The sequence below is a fragment of the Solenopsis invicta genome, chromosome 4 (assembly GCF_016802725.1).
Source record: "Solenopsis invicta isolate M01_SB chromosome 4, UNIL_Sinv_3.0, whole genome shotgun sequence".
Taxonomy (NCBI): Eukaryota; Metazoa; Arthropoda; class Insecta; order Hymenoptera; family Formicidae; genus Solenopsis; species Solenopsis invicta.
Genome location: NC_052667.1, coordinates 17761870 through 17779095, shown reverse-complemented (window position 1 = coordinate 17779095; position 17226 = coordinate 17761870). Strand labels below are relative to the sequence as shown.

Below are 17226 nucleotides of genomic sequence, written 5' to 3'. Positions count from 1 at the left end.
GCGAAGGTTTGAGAGTATTTTCCTACGTAATTTGATGCGCTGAATACGGGAAAAATCGTAAAAAAAATCTTGGTAGCCTCCTTGACCTTTAAAATCACCATTTCAAGGTCAAATTTTTTTTGCTATTATTTTGGCCTCAAAGTTAGTATACCCACATTTTTAGATGCGCTGAGTAAAAAAAAAAAAATAGTCATATGTGTCGCAAATGTCACCCTCAAAAATATTTCAAGGACACCAGTTATTATAGAACAAACGTTTGTCAGTAAACATGCTTACTGCCCAAAGTGTCACAAGAAGTCTGTTAGTTGCTGAATAATTGTACATCATTTTCAAGCCCTTTTACTCACTTTTACTCGTCCATTCCTCAAATAATGACTTTTTCAAAAACCTAAATATGAAAGTGGACAATGGCTTCCTAAAATAGTTTTTCAAAAAACTTATATAAAAATTACATAAAAAATTATATAGTAGCTCAATATTTTATAAAAAAAATACTCTGACTTTTGTTCTTAACGTGACCCAGGATCACGTGAATATGGCAAAAATGTGATCCCTTTGGGGTGCTTGATTTTTGTGAGTCCCCTTGCTTCTCACCTCAGAACTTGACTTCATGATAATGTCGCTTGTGTGTGGTACTCTTCAAAGCATGGTGCTGCGCATAAAGAAGTATCACAACTGGGGCATATGTACATCGTTCGACGTGTAATCTTACGCAAAGAGCACAAGTGACACCTTCGACTTGTACCACGCCTCGGAAAATGACGACCAACTAATCAAGCAGGACTATCGTTGCGAGAAGTGATACGTTCAGTAGGATCAAGTTTCAATAATGATCTAACAAAATGAAAGAAACGGTGTATACCCTTCATTTTTCAATTTATATAAAGCATAAGCATTAGATAGACATAAATAAGGTGAAAAAATAACTTGCAATACCACTTCATTAATTTTCTCACTGTTTCTGTTATAGATAATTGTCTATCTACATTATCTACACCGTCTATATTTTGATTGTATTCGTGGACACACGTTGGTTTCATAATGTCTTCATTTGTTCAATGATTCCTTTTTCCAGTTGCACAGAATTCAAGTTCGTGCACACTTGTAAGCATGTGAACACTACGTTTATCTTGCCATTTCATTGCTATCCACATCATTATGAGCAACTTGTACTTCACCTTGCACTAATTTGTTTTCTAGCTTTGGCATTCCTTTTCTATTTGCTTTTACCGTGCCACATTCCTGTGTCACAATCATGCAAAAATTTTGCCAAAATAGGAGATGTATACCAATTGTCTACATACAACATGACCCTTATAAAAATAAGGTGGTAAGAAATGAGCGACAATATCGCCAGTAACAACCAAACCAAACTTTTAATAATCAATATCTGCAGCAGTGTAAACAATTAAGCCCAATATGAATCCAGTCTTGCAGTCTACTAACTCAAAAAGCTTAATGCCAAAACGATTTCTCTTCAAGGGAACATATTGCTTGAATCGAAGCCTACCTTTCCATAATAACAGACTTTTATCTATGCAAACACTATTTTATTTTTTTGCCTGGAATAAAAGCTGCCGAGAATTTATTTTGTAGGTGATCTATTACTGGCTTCATTTTCACTAAAGAATGATCAATGATTTCTGAGTCATCTTCGTTATCGTGAAAATGTAAATAACGCAGAATTTAAATATATCTATCAAGAGACATTATTTGACCAAAAATTGGAGTGTGCAACAATTGATCTGTAGACCAATAATTTTTTAACTTGCCTTTCCGAACATGGCCCATTAGAATAAAAAAACTGAGAAAATTTTCAAAGTCATTTGTTGTGAGAAAATACCAAGCTTTTATATAGGAAATTTGAACTTGATGATTTTGAGTTTAATAACGATTCGTCTCCTCTATAATCCTTTTAAGTAATGAAGAATCACAAAAATAATTGAAATAATCAATTGGCCTATTCCCTGATGTACAGATATTCGGATTTACTTCGGAGGTACCTTCAAAATCTCTGATAGATGGGTAAAAATATGCGTCCTCAAAAATTTGATTTCCGCCATAATCGTCTCCTAAATCAATATCACCAATTTCTTCAGTCTCTGAATCTCGTACCTCTAATTCGGACTCGCCACTACTCTAACTTCATTTTCAGCCATTTTATCAAAAATAAGAATCTGATGTACTATTTGGATAATAGTGTCAAAGTAATAATAATAATAATAATAATAATAATAATAGTAATAAACAAATACTGGAAGAGTTCTAATCAGTAATATATTATAAATGAAAAGTAACAATTTGCAGCATCTTTACTTTATACAAGAAAATGAGTAAACAATTTTAGTCTTTTACAAGAAAAAAAGAACCGAGTGTTAACCATAGACATATACACGCCCGCCCGCCCGCCCGCTCGCCCGCCCGCTCGCCCGCTCGCCCGCCCGCTCGCCCGCCCGCTCGCCCGCACGCCCGCCCGCACGCACGCACGCACGCACGCACGCACGCACGCACGTACGCACGCACGCACGCACGCACGCACGCACGCACGCAATAAAAGTTTCCCTCAACGATGTTGTCGACGTTCCCCTCAACGATGTTGTCGACGTTCCCCTCAACAATGTTGTCGACGTTCCCCTTCCAGACCGAAAAGCGACAGAAACAGCACCTTACTGCGTATCGTTCTGTCCTTTAAATGATTCAGACAACTCCTCTCATAGAACGCTGGGTCTATTTATATATAAGTCTATAATACTAACCCACTGGCAGGTACTAACAATAATTTCAATTTTTGACCTTGAATTCACCTTGAAGATGAGTTTCGCAATACATGGTACTATTTTTTTTGCATCTAGCGCATCAAAAAAGATAGATATGCCAACTTTCTGGCCAAAATAGCAAAAAAATTGGGAAAAATAGTGTAAAAATTCCTGTGAGCATCCTTGACCTTGAAATAGCAATTTTCAAGTTCAAGAATGCTCCCAGAAATTTTTACACTATTTTTCTCATATTCAACGCGTAAAATTTTCCCTAACAAAAAAAAATCAAATATTGTGTCTCCTGATTGGTCGATATATCAACCACTCCCATCTTTAAAAGGTTAAATTTTTTGTATGTGGTTACTTTTAGGATGCTGATTATAAATTTCAATGAGTATGACCTCAGAAAAGTTCAACTGTTTGGTTATAAAGTCCTAAATTGCTCAAAATTGTATTTACAGAAATTGTATTTTATCTACAAAATATCACTCATACTCATACACACAATACACGTTGTATTTGTTTGTATATGTAGAATATATAGTGTTTAATATTAAGTATAATACCGTTTATGGATAGATTTATGTGTGGCTTGATATTTCGTAACATCAGGTTGACATTAATCTTTATGTATAGTTTAAATTAAATAATTACTGATGAACAAGATAAAGTTTAAAAGTGACTCCTTATCATTACATAAAAAATTAAATTAATGTGTAGAAAGTTAGCCAGTGTACAAGGGCATCTTCACTATTGTGCTATGCCTAAGCGTAAAAATTTTGAGAGTTACAATTGAAAAACTTTAATAATTTATAATTTAAAAAGTATAATAGCCTCGACATTTTTGTATTAAGGTTTTCAACATTGTTAGAACATTTGAGGACAGGATTCTCAATTTATCAAAATACATGATTGCTTAATTTGTAAAAGAAATATTTGTAGTATAGCATGGAGTATAAATCTGTTAATCAGCCAATCAACTTTTCAATGAATACGTATCATTTTGAAGAAAAAATAACGATTTATAATTACTGAAAAGTGATAGCCTCGAGGTATAGCACTTAAGTGTGCGTAATAAAAATTAAACACAATTATTTTATCAACAAAAATATCCAGAACAAAAGATAATATATTAAACATTTTGTATATTTCGGCAAATTAAAAATTAATTGGGTCTATAGACTTAATATCTTGTAATTTTTTCTTTTGAGATTAAGCACATTGTTTACGCAATTGTTTATTGAAAATGAAAACATAAAATCATTAAAATTGTTGAAAGTATTACAGTAGAAATGGAGTAAAAGAAGAGAAATATTATAAAACGCGTTGTTACAACAAACATGATGGTCAAAATTCCGAGTAATTTATAGATGTTCCATAAAAAAACTTAAATTGTTTACTTTTTTAACTGCTTTGATTTAAAATAACATTCAAAAATACAATTTATTTTAATACTTAAAATGTTAATTATTTCATAAACAATGTATAACAACAATTTTTAACCAAATATGATTTTGATTATAAATGATCCCTATTATATATAAATATGCAAAAAATTATGGACATTCATTTAAAAAAATATGCTAATTTTTATAACTCAAAAAGCAATAAATACAAAAATTTTGCACTTTGTAGTTGAGCTGGATCCGTTTAAATTTCTGTTATTATTTCTTGACTTTTCGCCGCGGCTATATTAAAGTCATAACGCCATAAGCAAGAAATAACACGTAAAAGTTTGATCCGTGGCATTTATAAATAAAGAGAATTTGGATAAAACAAAATAAGATCGCTTTAAAATACTTGTAAAAATGACTTTAAAAAAAACTCGACGCCTTTTCTCCTTTGATAATCAGTAAATAGTCTCTATAAAAGGCCTCTAAAGTGAAACCAATTTAAGCAGGAAAACACAATTAAGCTAAATTTTGATCCGTGGGATTTTTAAATCAAGAACATTTAAACAAAGCAAAATAATAAAATCGTTTTAAAACATTTGTAAGCATGGGCCTTAACACTCTTTTTTCCGACTAACAGTCAGTAAATAGTCGTAAAAAAATGTAAAGCATATTAAGACAAGAAAACACACGGACAACTGTTGAAAGGAGTGAAAAATATGTTCTTACGTACAAAAATTCAAAGATAATTTTACTTGCGGCTTATTTTTACAAATTTGATAAATATGTGATGTCATATTTTCACAATAAACCTCATAATATCAAAATGACATGTAAGATAAAATTTCATTGTCAACTTGTCACGTTTCACGCTTATTTTAGTTCTAATTTTTTCCACAATACTACGCCACTACTGTCAACACGGAATTCTCAACTAAGAAGTCAGAAGTCTTAAGATGATGCTAAATATAATTCCATATAATTTTTTTTTACGAAATTAAAATACATGTTCGAACATTGATGTATATAACTCTGGTCCATTTTTGACCAAAAACAGGAAAAAAAAAATATATAGATTCTTTTATCAATTTTTACTTTAACTCTCCATTGCTTTCGTTCGACAAACAAACGTTAGTGTTCTCGTATGAGCGCCGCGCCGACCTATGTGTCGCTGTATTAGTGCAGCGTTGCCACATAAATTACTACATAATCTATACTTGTTTTGAAGACATTAATAAACAATTATTTAGACAGTCAAATTAATATCTAATTTTATCTACTTTTGTACCAACACAGTCTTATAGAAACAGAAGATATCGACTAATTCATTGATCTAGCTATCACAGTAAATGAGGTTTCGCAACAGCGTGAATTTTGTCGACTGTACGTATTTGTTCTCGTCATAAGCGCAGCGCTCAGACGTATCACACGTTAACATCTTCAAAGCATTAAATAAAAACTTTACAAAACAAAATTGAGAAAACAATCATACAAATATAATCTAGACGGTTGTAAGTAAAAAATCAAAAAATTTCATAGTCAAATTTTATGCCACGTTTATGCAATTAACAAAATTAGATGTGACCTGAGCATCCGCCTTATACGGAAGCAATAGAGGGTTAATATGGTGGTAAAAAAATCATCGGTACACCAAAACTTCGTGGAAATATTATGCAGGTTATGTATATAAAATAAAGACAAAACCAGGTGTAGAATAAATGAATGAATAATGTTGAATCGTTAGAATTAAGCTGGGAAGCCTAATTTAAGAGAATAGAATGTTTGACAAATTGTGTACATGTGTATGTAAGATCTTGATGTAGCAGTATGTAGAAATCTGTTGATTTTTCGTAAATCGTACGTACATATGTATCATAAATCATACATGTGTAAGTCGAGTTTGTCAGTAAAACTGACGACTCCAACATCACCTTAAACTTTCTTTTAATTAATTGTAAGATATTTGCTCAAACATCTATGAACCTGTGTATATGAAAATTATGTTTATAACATTATATTTTTCTTTAAAAAATTTTATTAAAAAAAGAGCAATTTTGTCAAAAAAAGATGAATTTAAATTTAAAAATAAAAATTCAAAAATTTTCTTATAAGTATCAGGATTTTAAAAAAATTCATAATTTTTTAAGGTAAAAAAAAAACTGTTAAAAAATTACAGATTTTTTGAGTTTTTCACTTGAAATGCAACTATTATAGTAATTTAACTTTACAAGACAATGATTGCGTTCAACAAACACAATAGTTGAATAAAGATAGACCTTTAAATCCATAAATCTGAAAGATTTATGGATAGAAGAATACACTAATAGCAACAAGCGCTCACTCAACTGTTATGTTCGTTAAAAGCAACCAACCATTATAATATAGATAGAGGAAAGCCAATACTGATATAGGTTTCGTCAAGTGATACCCTTTCCTTATTTCTCGAAAATTAATTACACTGTGCTATATTAATATAATCTGTTAAATAATTAAAGAAATAAAAAGTTTATACATTTATATTTATTTCTACATAAAATAAACAATTTTTTAAAATATGAGAATAACTCTTTGTGTTGCACTTTTTTATCTGATGGATTTCCGTAAAATTTTGCAGTTCTGTTTTTTAGGTTGCTGATTACAAATCTGAAGTTGCTGATTACAAATCTGAATCAAAAATTTAAAATGGCAGGTTGAATATGATTGTTATACAGGAGTAAATCAGTATAAGTGAATTACACTTTTAGTGTTCGACTTTTTAACAGAAAGATAAAGGTAATTAAGTTACAATGTTAAACCTTCCTGAAAAATTGATCAAACATCTGGTTCATACAAATTTATGTAAATTTATGAAAATGTTTTTGAGTTTCTTCTTTTTTCTAAACTTTACAAGACAGACAATTTTTGAGGTAATATTCGTATTCAGTACATTCTAATGACTAAAGAACTTCATTACAAAAATGCAAGAAATTTTTAACATAGTATAATTTTTATCTTCATGTAGGTAATTTTTTAATAAAAAAAATCTTTTATAAAAACTCTGTAAAAAATTTAGTGCAAAAGATTCTGCAAAAATATAGGTTATTCTACGTCAACTCGACCACTTTCCTGTTCAAAATTATATCTAACTAAATATAACTTGCGGTACTAATGGAATAGTGATGTTTAATTAGATAATGAATCCACGGATCTCTCTTAGCCCTCTCCCCCTTTGCTTCTACGTGGTAACACTAGTAACTTCTGTTGAGTAATCAATCTCGGTAAAAAGCATAGAAACAAAAAGAGTAGAAATTGATTCTTCAAGTTGAGGATTGGGCAATAGGTTAACAACCCATCTCCGCAGAACTCAATTGTTCAAAAACCTGAAGTCTGGAGCTTTGGAAAGGATCGGTCAACGGGGACAACTATGGCAAAGAAATATCGATTATTCATTTGGATCTTGGAATGTATGTAGTAAGAAGACAAAAAAAATGAAGAAAGATAAAAATGGAAATATCATTAGTGATATAACTAATATGAAAAAGAAATTACTTATTTTGCAGAACTCCTTAACCCATCAAGTATACCTCTATCACAGGAAATCGCAAGACACAAAAGAGGACAATCCTCATACAACTGGCACACTAATTGTAAAAGAAATAAAGGCCGCTATAACGAGTCTAAAAGCAAACACGGTGCTAGATGCAGATGAAATATCAGCAAAACTTTTAAAGGCTAGAAAAAGAAACATAATAGAAATCATTCACAGATTAATATAATACGTGGGCCATTTGAAAAATTTTCGGCCTCATTGACATAAACTGTAGAAAAAAATTTCTTTCGCCGTTCGATAGATGGTCTTGACATATGTAAACCGTAAAAATTTGAAGTCATTCTGATGATCATTACTTTCTCTATGGCAATCTTTCAAAGTTGTCAGCTGACATTGTCTGTCAACAATGGAGAAAATTGAATATCGCGCAGTGATAAAATTCCTTTATTTGAAAGAGAAAAAGACTCAGGAAATAAAGAATGAGTTAGACTCTGTATACGGAAAAGCCTCCCTTCATTTACAACGGTCAAACATTGGGTGGCCGAATACAAACGTGGTCGTACGAGCATTTTAGACGAGGAACGTTCCGGGCGCCCAAAAATCGCTACAACTGACGAAATGGTCAATTTAGTGCATCAAACTATGATGGAAGATCGTCGATTGACTGTTAAAGATGTTGCTGAGGCTTGTGAGATATTATCTGAACGGGTGCACAAGATTTTACATCAAGAATTGGATATGAGAAAATTATTCGCGCGTTGGGTACCGCACTTGTTGACGATCGACCAAAAGCGCATACGGATGGACATGTCGCGCGAGTGTCTTAGCCTGTATTAAAAAAATCCAGCGGAATTTTTGCAGCGAATGATATCCGTCAATGAAATCTGAGTACACTACCATACACCTGAGATCAAACAACAGTTAAAACAGTAGATTGCGATGGGGGAACCAATTCCAAAGAAGGCAAAGGTCGTTCTCTCTGCAGGAAAAGTGATGGTGACAGTTTTTTGGGATAGCCGTGGAATAATTCTTATCGATTACCTCGCAAAGAGTGAAACAATCAACAGAGAGTACTACGTTGCATTGCTGGATAAATTAAAGGCCATAATTAAGAAAAAACGCATTTGGCCAAGAAAAAAATCCTGTTTCACTAGGATAACGCTCGGGTTCACACGTCCATGGTCGCAATGTCAAAATTGAACGAATTAAAGTTTGAATTGCTTCCGTACCCTTATTCGCCAGATCTAGATCCCAGCGACTTTTTCCTGTTTCCAAATTTGAAAAAACTTTTAGGAGAAAAAAATATAAGTCAAATGCTGAAGTGGAAAACGCTGTAAACCAATATTTTTCAGGTTTAGACAATCAATTTTTTTCTGACGGTTTAAAAATATGGAAGAAACGTTGGACCAAATGTATCGAGTGGCATGGAGACTACGTCAAGAAATAAATTTTGTTTTGCTTCAAAATATGTGTTTTTCTTAAAAAGGCCGGAAACTTTTCAAATAGCCCTCGTACAATGCATCGCGGAGCAGGAAAATATACCAAAGAAAAAGTAAAGAAATATAACATACCCAATATACAAGAAGGGAGGTAGGTTGCGTGAGTTATAAAAGAATATCACTACTTTGCACAACATATAAAGTATTAATGAAAATCCTGGAAAGGGGTATCAAACCTACACCAAAAAAATTATTGGAGAATATTAAGGCGGATTTAGGACTAGGCAATCAATAACAGATCAAGTATTCACAGTAAAACAAATATTGAAGAAATGCTGGAAGTTCAACATCGACGTATACCAGACATTTATGGACTTTAAACAAACATACGATAGCATTAATCGATCAACTTTATATCTGATTATGCTGGAATTTAGAATTCCAGAAAAGCTAATAAGGTTTATTAGAATGACACTAGAATGACAGTGAAAAAAAGGAGAACTTCACGTACCTAAGATCAATTCTATCGAAGAATGAAGAAAACTTCAAATTAAAGACAAAGATAGAGAATCTGACATAACAAATTATATAACATATACGGTAAACCAGAAGTTCATCGGTTAAGCTAAAAAAACTGCAATAGACTGGGCACGCGCAAAAGATGAAAGACACAAGAATACAAAGAAAATGCTCAAAGAAAGAATACATATATGGAATTAGACTAAAAGAAAGACCAAGGAAGAGATGGAAGGTCTGTGGATCTAAACAGTGTTTTGCTTTTTGGTTAAGATTCTGAAGGACGGAGGCCGAGATAGATGAAGGCAATGCCTACAGGAGACCAAGGCACAATATAAAATGTAGACCTTTAATAATAATAATAATAAATATAATTTGCAAGGTACAAAAATTTAGGTTAAATTAAATTAAAGATTCCAATTTTTAATGTCATGTGGCGATTTTGAAAAATAAATATTAAATAATAATCTTGATTTTGTGTGTCACTAAAAAAAAGATTTTTTTTTTATTATTTTCTTATTCTGCTTCCACTATGTTTCGAAAATAAAATACAGTACATATTCAATGCAATTTTGCTGAATCCAAATCTAAAATTAAAATTTAATTTTTATCATAATTTTTATCACAAATACTTGTAAATAATATTTAGTTTTTATTGATATTCAAAATGTTTTTTCTTTTTCTAATATTTAACATTTCTATGAAATTAGCTACTTATTGTAACATTCGTAATTGTACCATCAATTTTTAATGATGCTATGAAAAAATTTTCTTCGTTTATAAAACTATCTATGGTTTATTTTTCAAAGCTCACATTACATTTATTTCTCCATCTTTTTAATTCTTTATTATTTAACTTTTTTATAATTTATTTGTTTAATATAAATCTTTTGTAATTTAATTTTAATCTTTCTTTACTGATAACAAAAACTTTTCTGAGTTGTATCTTTTTTTAATAATGAGAAGTTGTACTATTAGGACTTGAAAAAAATCTACTAATTAGATTTGTATCTTTTATTAGGATAAATGCAAGTTGTTTTGTATGTTCAAGAGCTATTGCGTTTTCAAATCAAAATTTTGTTATTTTTTGTTTTTTGTCACTGAAAAATTTATTTTTAATATTTCAAACGTAAATACTATTCCTAACATACAAAAACAACATGCATTTATACCAGTAGAAGATGCAAATTTAATTATCAAAAGATTAGGAAGATTTGTGCAACTTATTATAAAGTTTTCGTACTATTAATAAAAGAGTAAAATTAAATTACAAAAAATTAAATAAAAAAATTAAAAACAAAAAAATATTTTTTAAATAAAAACAAAGAAGTAATGCGAGCTTTGGAAAATAACCTATAAACAGTTTTAATTGTATAAACGCAGAAAGCTTTTTTATAACAAATCATTAAAAATCAATTGATAGTTATGTAGTAACTGGCTAATATTATAGAAATATTAAGTATTAAGAAAAGAAAAAAGCATTCTTAAAAATAATAAAAAATACTCAAAAAGCGGGCAAATGAGAGTAAGCGCAGTTATTGAAGCGCAACAATTTAATTGATAAGACAATCTTAATTCAAAATCATAAATCCATACAAACGTTTCGACTCGCTTTCGCGTCTTTAGTGTGTTAACTAAATTGTCATAATATGTATAAAGAAAGGATCACAAATTGTCCCGTGCTCCTACACGAAGTCACATCTTCTCGAAAAAACTGAGTGCCTCGTCTACCGTGGTTACACGGCTAATAAGAGATGTATCACCAATTTTAATAAAATTTTATGAGTGTGTAGTATTATATTTACTCACACCTTTACTGTAATAAAGCCGTTTGTTGCACAACTTAGGCATTCTCGAGAAAATGACGATTAAATATTTTCAACATTTATAGTATTGTTACAGAAGAACAATTGTCGAATTAACAATGTAGCGTGGGTCGTTAGGATGTCGATTAGTATGCAAGGGATTCCGGAAACAATCCTGGAGGATAAGATTTTTTTTTTATTTAAATAAAATATCTCATATTTTTAAATTGTTATAAATAATTTTCAAATTATTTTTAATTACTTAATATAAAACGTTATTTAAAAAAATTTTAGGAATTAAAAATGCTCTTCTATTACTAATTAAATTAAAATTTTTCATGAACACAAAAAAATATATTTGCAATAAAAGCTATTGTAAATTTTTACTGCAAATATATTTTTCGTTATTTTTTAGGTCTTTAATTCTTGTGTTTCATATTTTGTGTGTTTATGACAAATTTTAATTTAATTAGTAATAGAAGAACATTTTTAAATTCCTTGACTTTTTTAAATAATTTTATATTAAATAATTAAAAACGGTTTAAAAATGATATATAACAATTTAAAAATATAATTTAAATAAAAAAAAGTGTTATCCGCGGGGATCGAACCTGGGACCCCAAGCGTATCCGTCAACGTTTTAACAACCAACGCCGCTAACACAACAATCGTTCTTCTGTAACGGTACTATAGATGCATAAGTATTTAATCGTCATTTTCTCGAGAATGCCTAAGTTGTGCAACAAACGGCTTTACTGTAATAAAGGTGTAAGTAAATACTACACATCCATAAAATTTTGTTAAAATCGGTGATGCACTTCTCAAGAGTTCCCCTTGTAAATGGTGCACGATAAAAAGTGCACTGTAATATAGATAAAGCAATTCAGTTTAACATATAAGCACTTTTTTGTTTATGATTAGAATATATGTATGACTTACCCCAGAGCCAATGTTCGGATAATTATAGAGAAATTTTGATAATATTTGAATTTAATTATAAAAAGAAAAAACACGCAAATATACACAAATCGCAGATTTGTATAATAAATTTCTCTTGTGATAGTCAGATAACAAATAAACTCCACATTATTTAACATTTTACTTAACAATTTTCCTTCCACAAACACCAAAATGAAGAAGACTAGGCTAGGCCAGTGATGCCAGAGATGCCCCGCACTCGCGCATGTGCAGAGTTAGTAGCGCCAGTAAAGTATCTAAACCGTTCGTGAAACTGGCGTTTTTAGTCACCCCAAAGAAAAATAGAATTATGGACATAATGTATAAAGACATAACTCTTAGTAATATAATCTAATTAAATTAAAATAATTAATTGTGTGGCTAAATTATAACAAAAAGATATTCTAACTAATGACTCAAGCGCGCAAACCTCATATCCCCCACAGCGTTATCTATAGCTACAATATTGCTATCTCAGTTGTAAACCAACGCGCATGCGCAAGTGCGGGGCATCTCTGGTACCACTGGGCTAGGCTAGACTTAAGTTAAGTTAGGTTAGGTTATATTAACGGATCGCGGTGCATACTAGCCCAATCCCGTGATCCGTCCCAAACCGAGACGCCGGAAACAGTTGGATTTTAGTGAGTATACCGGCTAATTTAGGTCGGTGAGTCCTACATACCCCGCGTCCTATCCCCACAGGCGCGGGAACCCATAAAGGCGCTCCTCCCCCCAAAAAAAGTTAGGTTATATTTATGATTTTGAATTAAGATAATCAATTAAATTGTTGCATCTCAATAACTGCACTTACTCTCATTTGTCCACTTTCTAAAAATGTATTTTTGATTATTAAAAGTTCTCATACTTTATTAAAAATAATAACTATTTTCATCTTTTAGATGTTGTTATCGATACAAACATTTATTTGCAAAAAAATATTTATAATAAAAATAGGTTAATTTTCATTTCGCTAGTTTCAACAAAATTACACTAAAAATAATTATTATACTTTATTTTTAAGAAATAGTGGAGATTAGAATAAGAAAATAACAAAAGTTTTTTTTCTATTTAACAGATGAAATTAAGGTGATGAAGGTTACTACTACATATTTTACAAAATCGTGACAGCAAAGATTAGAAGCTTTAACCTGAATTTTAATACTTTCAAATTATATTTACAATTAGTTAGATACAATTGGTCGGGAAGGGGGGGTGGGGTGGGGGTGTTGTCAAATTGACGTGGAATGACTTCTAAATATAATATTTTGACAGATGTAAAATATTCAGTCAAAATTTTTAGTCTCTTATCTTAAATATTTTCCAGACACAAAAAAAATCAAATAAAAGCTAATCAGAGTACAGTGCAAAGCATTAATTCGTGCGGTAAACAAACAAGTCTAGCATATACTGTATATGCTAGACTTATTTGTTTAGCTGCACAAATTAATGCTCCGCATTGTACAGCAGATATTAATGCAAAAGGCAAAATTATTAACAAAGTTTATTCATCTATAATATAATTAAACAAACAAACGAACTTTTGACTCGTTTTGTCATCTTCAGAGTACTCAATAACAAAATTCTAAAGAAATTAAATAGCCATTATCCAAAAAATCACATTGTTTAGTGCTAAAATCGTTCTTTAGTTCTTCATGAATAATTATAAATAAACAATAGGATACAAAAACGATAAAAAACATGTAAAGTAAATATTAATATAAAAAAAATGTAAAATTATAAGTAGTTATATTAAACTGTGAAGTAGTATATCGTAAAAGTAAAAAAGGTAAAAAGTATACTTTTCACTGCTACATAAAAGAATGAAATTTTGATGATCTTTTTTTGCAAATTGCATTGCAAAAATAGTATATTACAGATAATATTACAATCTTTTATGTTTGTATTTACCTAAAATTGTTTTGTTCACATTTTTCTGTATCTGCAGTTTTAAAAACAAAATCGGTCTAAAATGTAAACCGCCACATTTTTTTGTTACTAAGGATCAAATATATTAATGCATATTTGACAAATAATTTGTGTATTTCATTTCTAATAAATTGCTTATTTTTTAAATAAACTACTTTAGTCTTTATTAAATGCTTTAATTTTTTAAATATTTACTTGTAATTTTTTAATTATACGTATAAAATTCGTTTAACATACAGAAATATATTACATTATTTAATTTATTAATTTACTTTATAATTAGTTGTTTCACTATAGAAACGCGTCTGAATTCTGTTATTACTTGTCAGTTTTGGTGTCCAATTTCTCAGTTGCTCATTTTTGGTTATCTTACAAAAATATTAATTATAATATTATTACAAAATATAAAGTAGTTATAAAAATTCCTACAATATCTGATTAAAGATATTTGTAGTTTAAATTTATGATAGCAACGTTTTATTTTTAGCTTCTTGAAAAATATGATAAAACAAAGTGGTAGACTATATGTAGTATTGGCAACCTTCCTTCACTTACTTTTTTAAGTTTACATTTTGACATACACACTAACATACATACAAAATATAAATATATTTACCCATGTTTGGATATACTATAATATATTCTGTATTGCACTGTGGACATGCTACAGCATGTCCAGCGTGACCCTTTTGCTTTTCATCAACCCATCTCTGAATACAACCCTGATGAACCCATTTTGTAGTGCCTCGACAATGACATGGTTTAACCCACGCTGCAGTCGCATCGTCTTCATCAGTTGCAAAACATACCCAACAATATCGCCTGCTGGAGAAAGAGGTCAACATTATAAATTTATGCATAGAACAAATATTATAAAATACAAATAATCCTAATATGACCAAAAAGTATAACAATAAATTATTTAAATTAATAAAAACAGCAATTCCTGCTCAAAAGCAATTCTTAGTACTCAACATTTTTCAATGTAAGTTTATAAACATTTACAAGATTAAAAACAAGAATATTATTAAAGTTATTAATATTATTTTATGTAAGATATATGAATAATGGTTGTAATTCTCTACAGATTTTGATAATACAAAAATTAGAAGATACACAACAAATATGCACCTGCGCGCATGTATATATTCCATGTCAAATCAATTACTCTCCTGACTAAAATTGTATTAAACAAAATATAATTTGTAAGATATCAAAATTTAGGTTAAAGTTTTTAGTTTTTGATTCTGTATGGCAATTTTGAAAAATATCAAGAGATAACCTTGATTTTATCATAGAATACCTAGATTGTAATAGAAGAGTAGCAGTGGATCTTACGTAGAAAAGGACACTCCTTTTGTGATCGTGCGTTTTCTCTTGTTCGTGTATGTATACAAAGCGGGCGGATCCCGATAGCACACCACCACTCACAGCGGCCGATGTCTAGAGTTTTTCCGTTGGTTGGGTTAGATAAGTCAACATGATTGGTTGGTGGGCTATCGCACCGTGCGCTATCGGATCCCGTCCGTACAAAGCATACACATGTATAGGAAAGTTAAAAGAGGAACAAAAAATTGAAACAAACAGATATACGCGTTGTATGCATGCGCGAAAAAAAAATACACGGTCATGAAAAACATAGTGATTTTTTTTTATGTCGAGTCTACCATCAATCCTCAAATAACTTGAGGTTGCACAGTTTAGATATACTCGGAATTTTATTAGTTGATTTTATTCAGTAGAAAAAGTGAATCTTTATATGCACAAAAATCCAAAAAAATACCATCAGAAGCACACTTCAACTAGATTTCAAAAAACTTTACAGACGGAAATTAAATCAGTAATCATTCAACACATGATTTAAACTCTTATTTGTCCGCTCTAATTTACAGATATTATATAATTGATGAAGTATGCATCCACATAAAAAGTACTTAATGTTTTCAATCAAATAATCACTCCCTTTCTTATAAAAATTTTAAATGTATGTTTATATACCGGACAAATTTAAATATAAAAACTTTGGGAGTTTATAGAAGAACGATAAGCTACGAAAAAAACGTCCTTTAGAGATATGACCGTTTTGGAGAAATTCACAAAAAAAGATGAAATAGATACCGTAGATATTGTTCAAAATGTTGACCTCTTGCAACAATGGATGCATTCGGTACCCTAATATAAATAACAGACAGAAACCGACAGAAACGGACAGGATTTCTATCCTGTTTCTAATTGTAAGCTGTCTGTTTTATCTGTAAATACAACATGTGGATAAAAAATCCGCATTTACAGCAGTAGATCCTATCCATCTCTGCATTCTGTACGTAGTCGCATTTCACCTGCATCTGTCCGCAGTTACAAACAGCAATCCTATTTGTTTAAATCCGCATCTTGTTTGTAATCATTTCCTTTGTATCTGTCTGCAATTGTGTACAGAAGTTCTGTCTGTTTCTATCTGCATTCTATACGCTGCGATTTCTATCCGCATCTGTCTGCAATTACGTACAGGCATCCTATATCCGTTTCTATCCGCAGTGTATCCGTTGCGATTTTAATCTGCATCTATTCGCAATTACGGATAGCAATTCTATCCGTTTCTAACCACATCTTGTCTGTAATCACATTTCATCTATATCTGTCTGCAATTATGTACAGAAGTTCTGTCTGCTGCTATATGCCGTAATTTCTATCCGCATCTGTCTGCAATTACGTACAGCAATCCGTTCTATCTATTTCTATCCGTATTGTATCCGTCGAGATTTCTACCTGCATCCCAGCAAACATTTTGTACGCAAAGGGATATCAAATTGGCACCAAATTCCAGCGAAATTTTGTACCAAAACCGTATCCTACTGTGTCCGCATTAGGATGCCTAATGTAAACCAAATCTGACGAACATATCTGAAG

General features: G+C 30.8%; 1 protein-coding gene across 4 annotated transcripts in view; it reads right to left on the bottom strand.

The window, feature by feature from the left end:
- LOC105197244 (E3 ubiquitin-protein ligase MARCHF5) overlaps positions 1–17226 on the bottom strand; it is a 69202-nt gene that overhangs the window by 31605 nt on the left and 20371 nt on the right. For 3 of the 4 annotated variants that reach the window (XM_039447741.1, XM_039447739.1, XM_026140125.2), the window contains exon 4: positions 14936–15144. In XM_039447741.1, the coding sequence (XP_039303675.1) occupies positions 14936–15144 (209 nt within the window). The remainder of the gene's footprint in view (positions 1–14935; positions 15145–17226) is intronic. The other variant, XM_039447740.1, reaches the window with a different exon arrangement.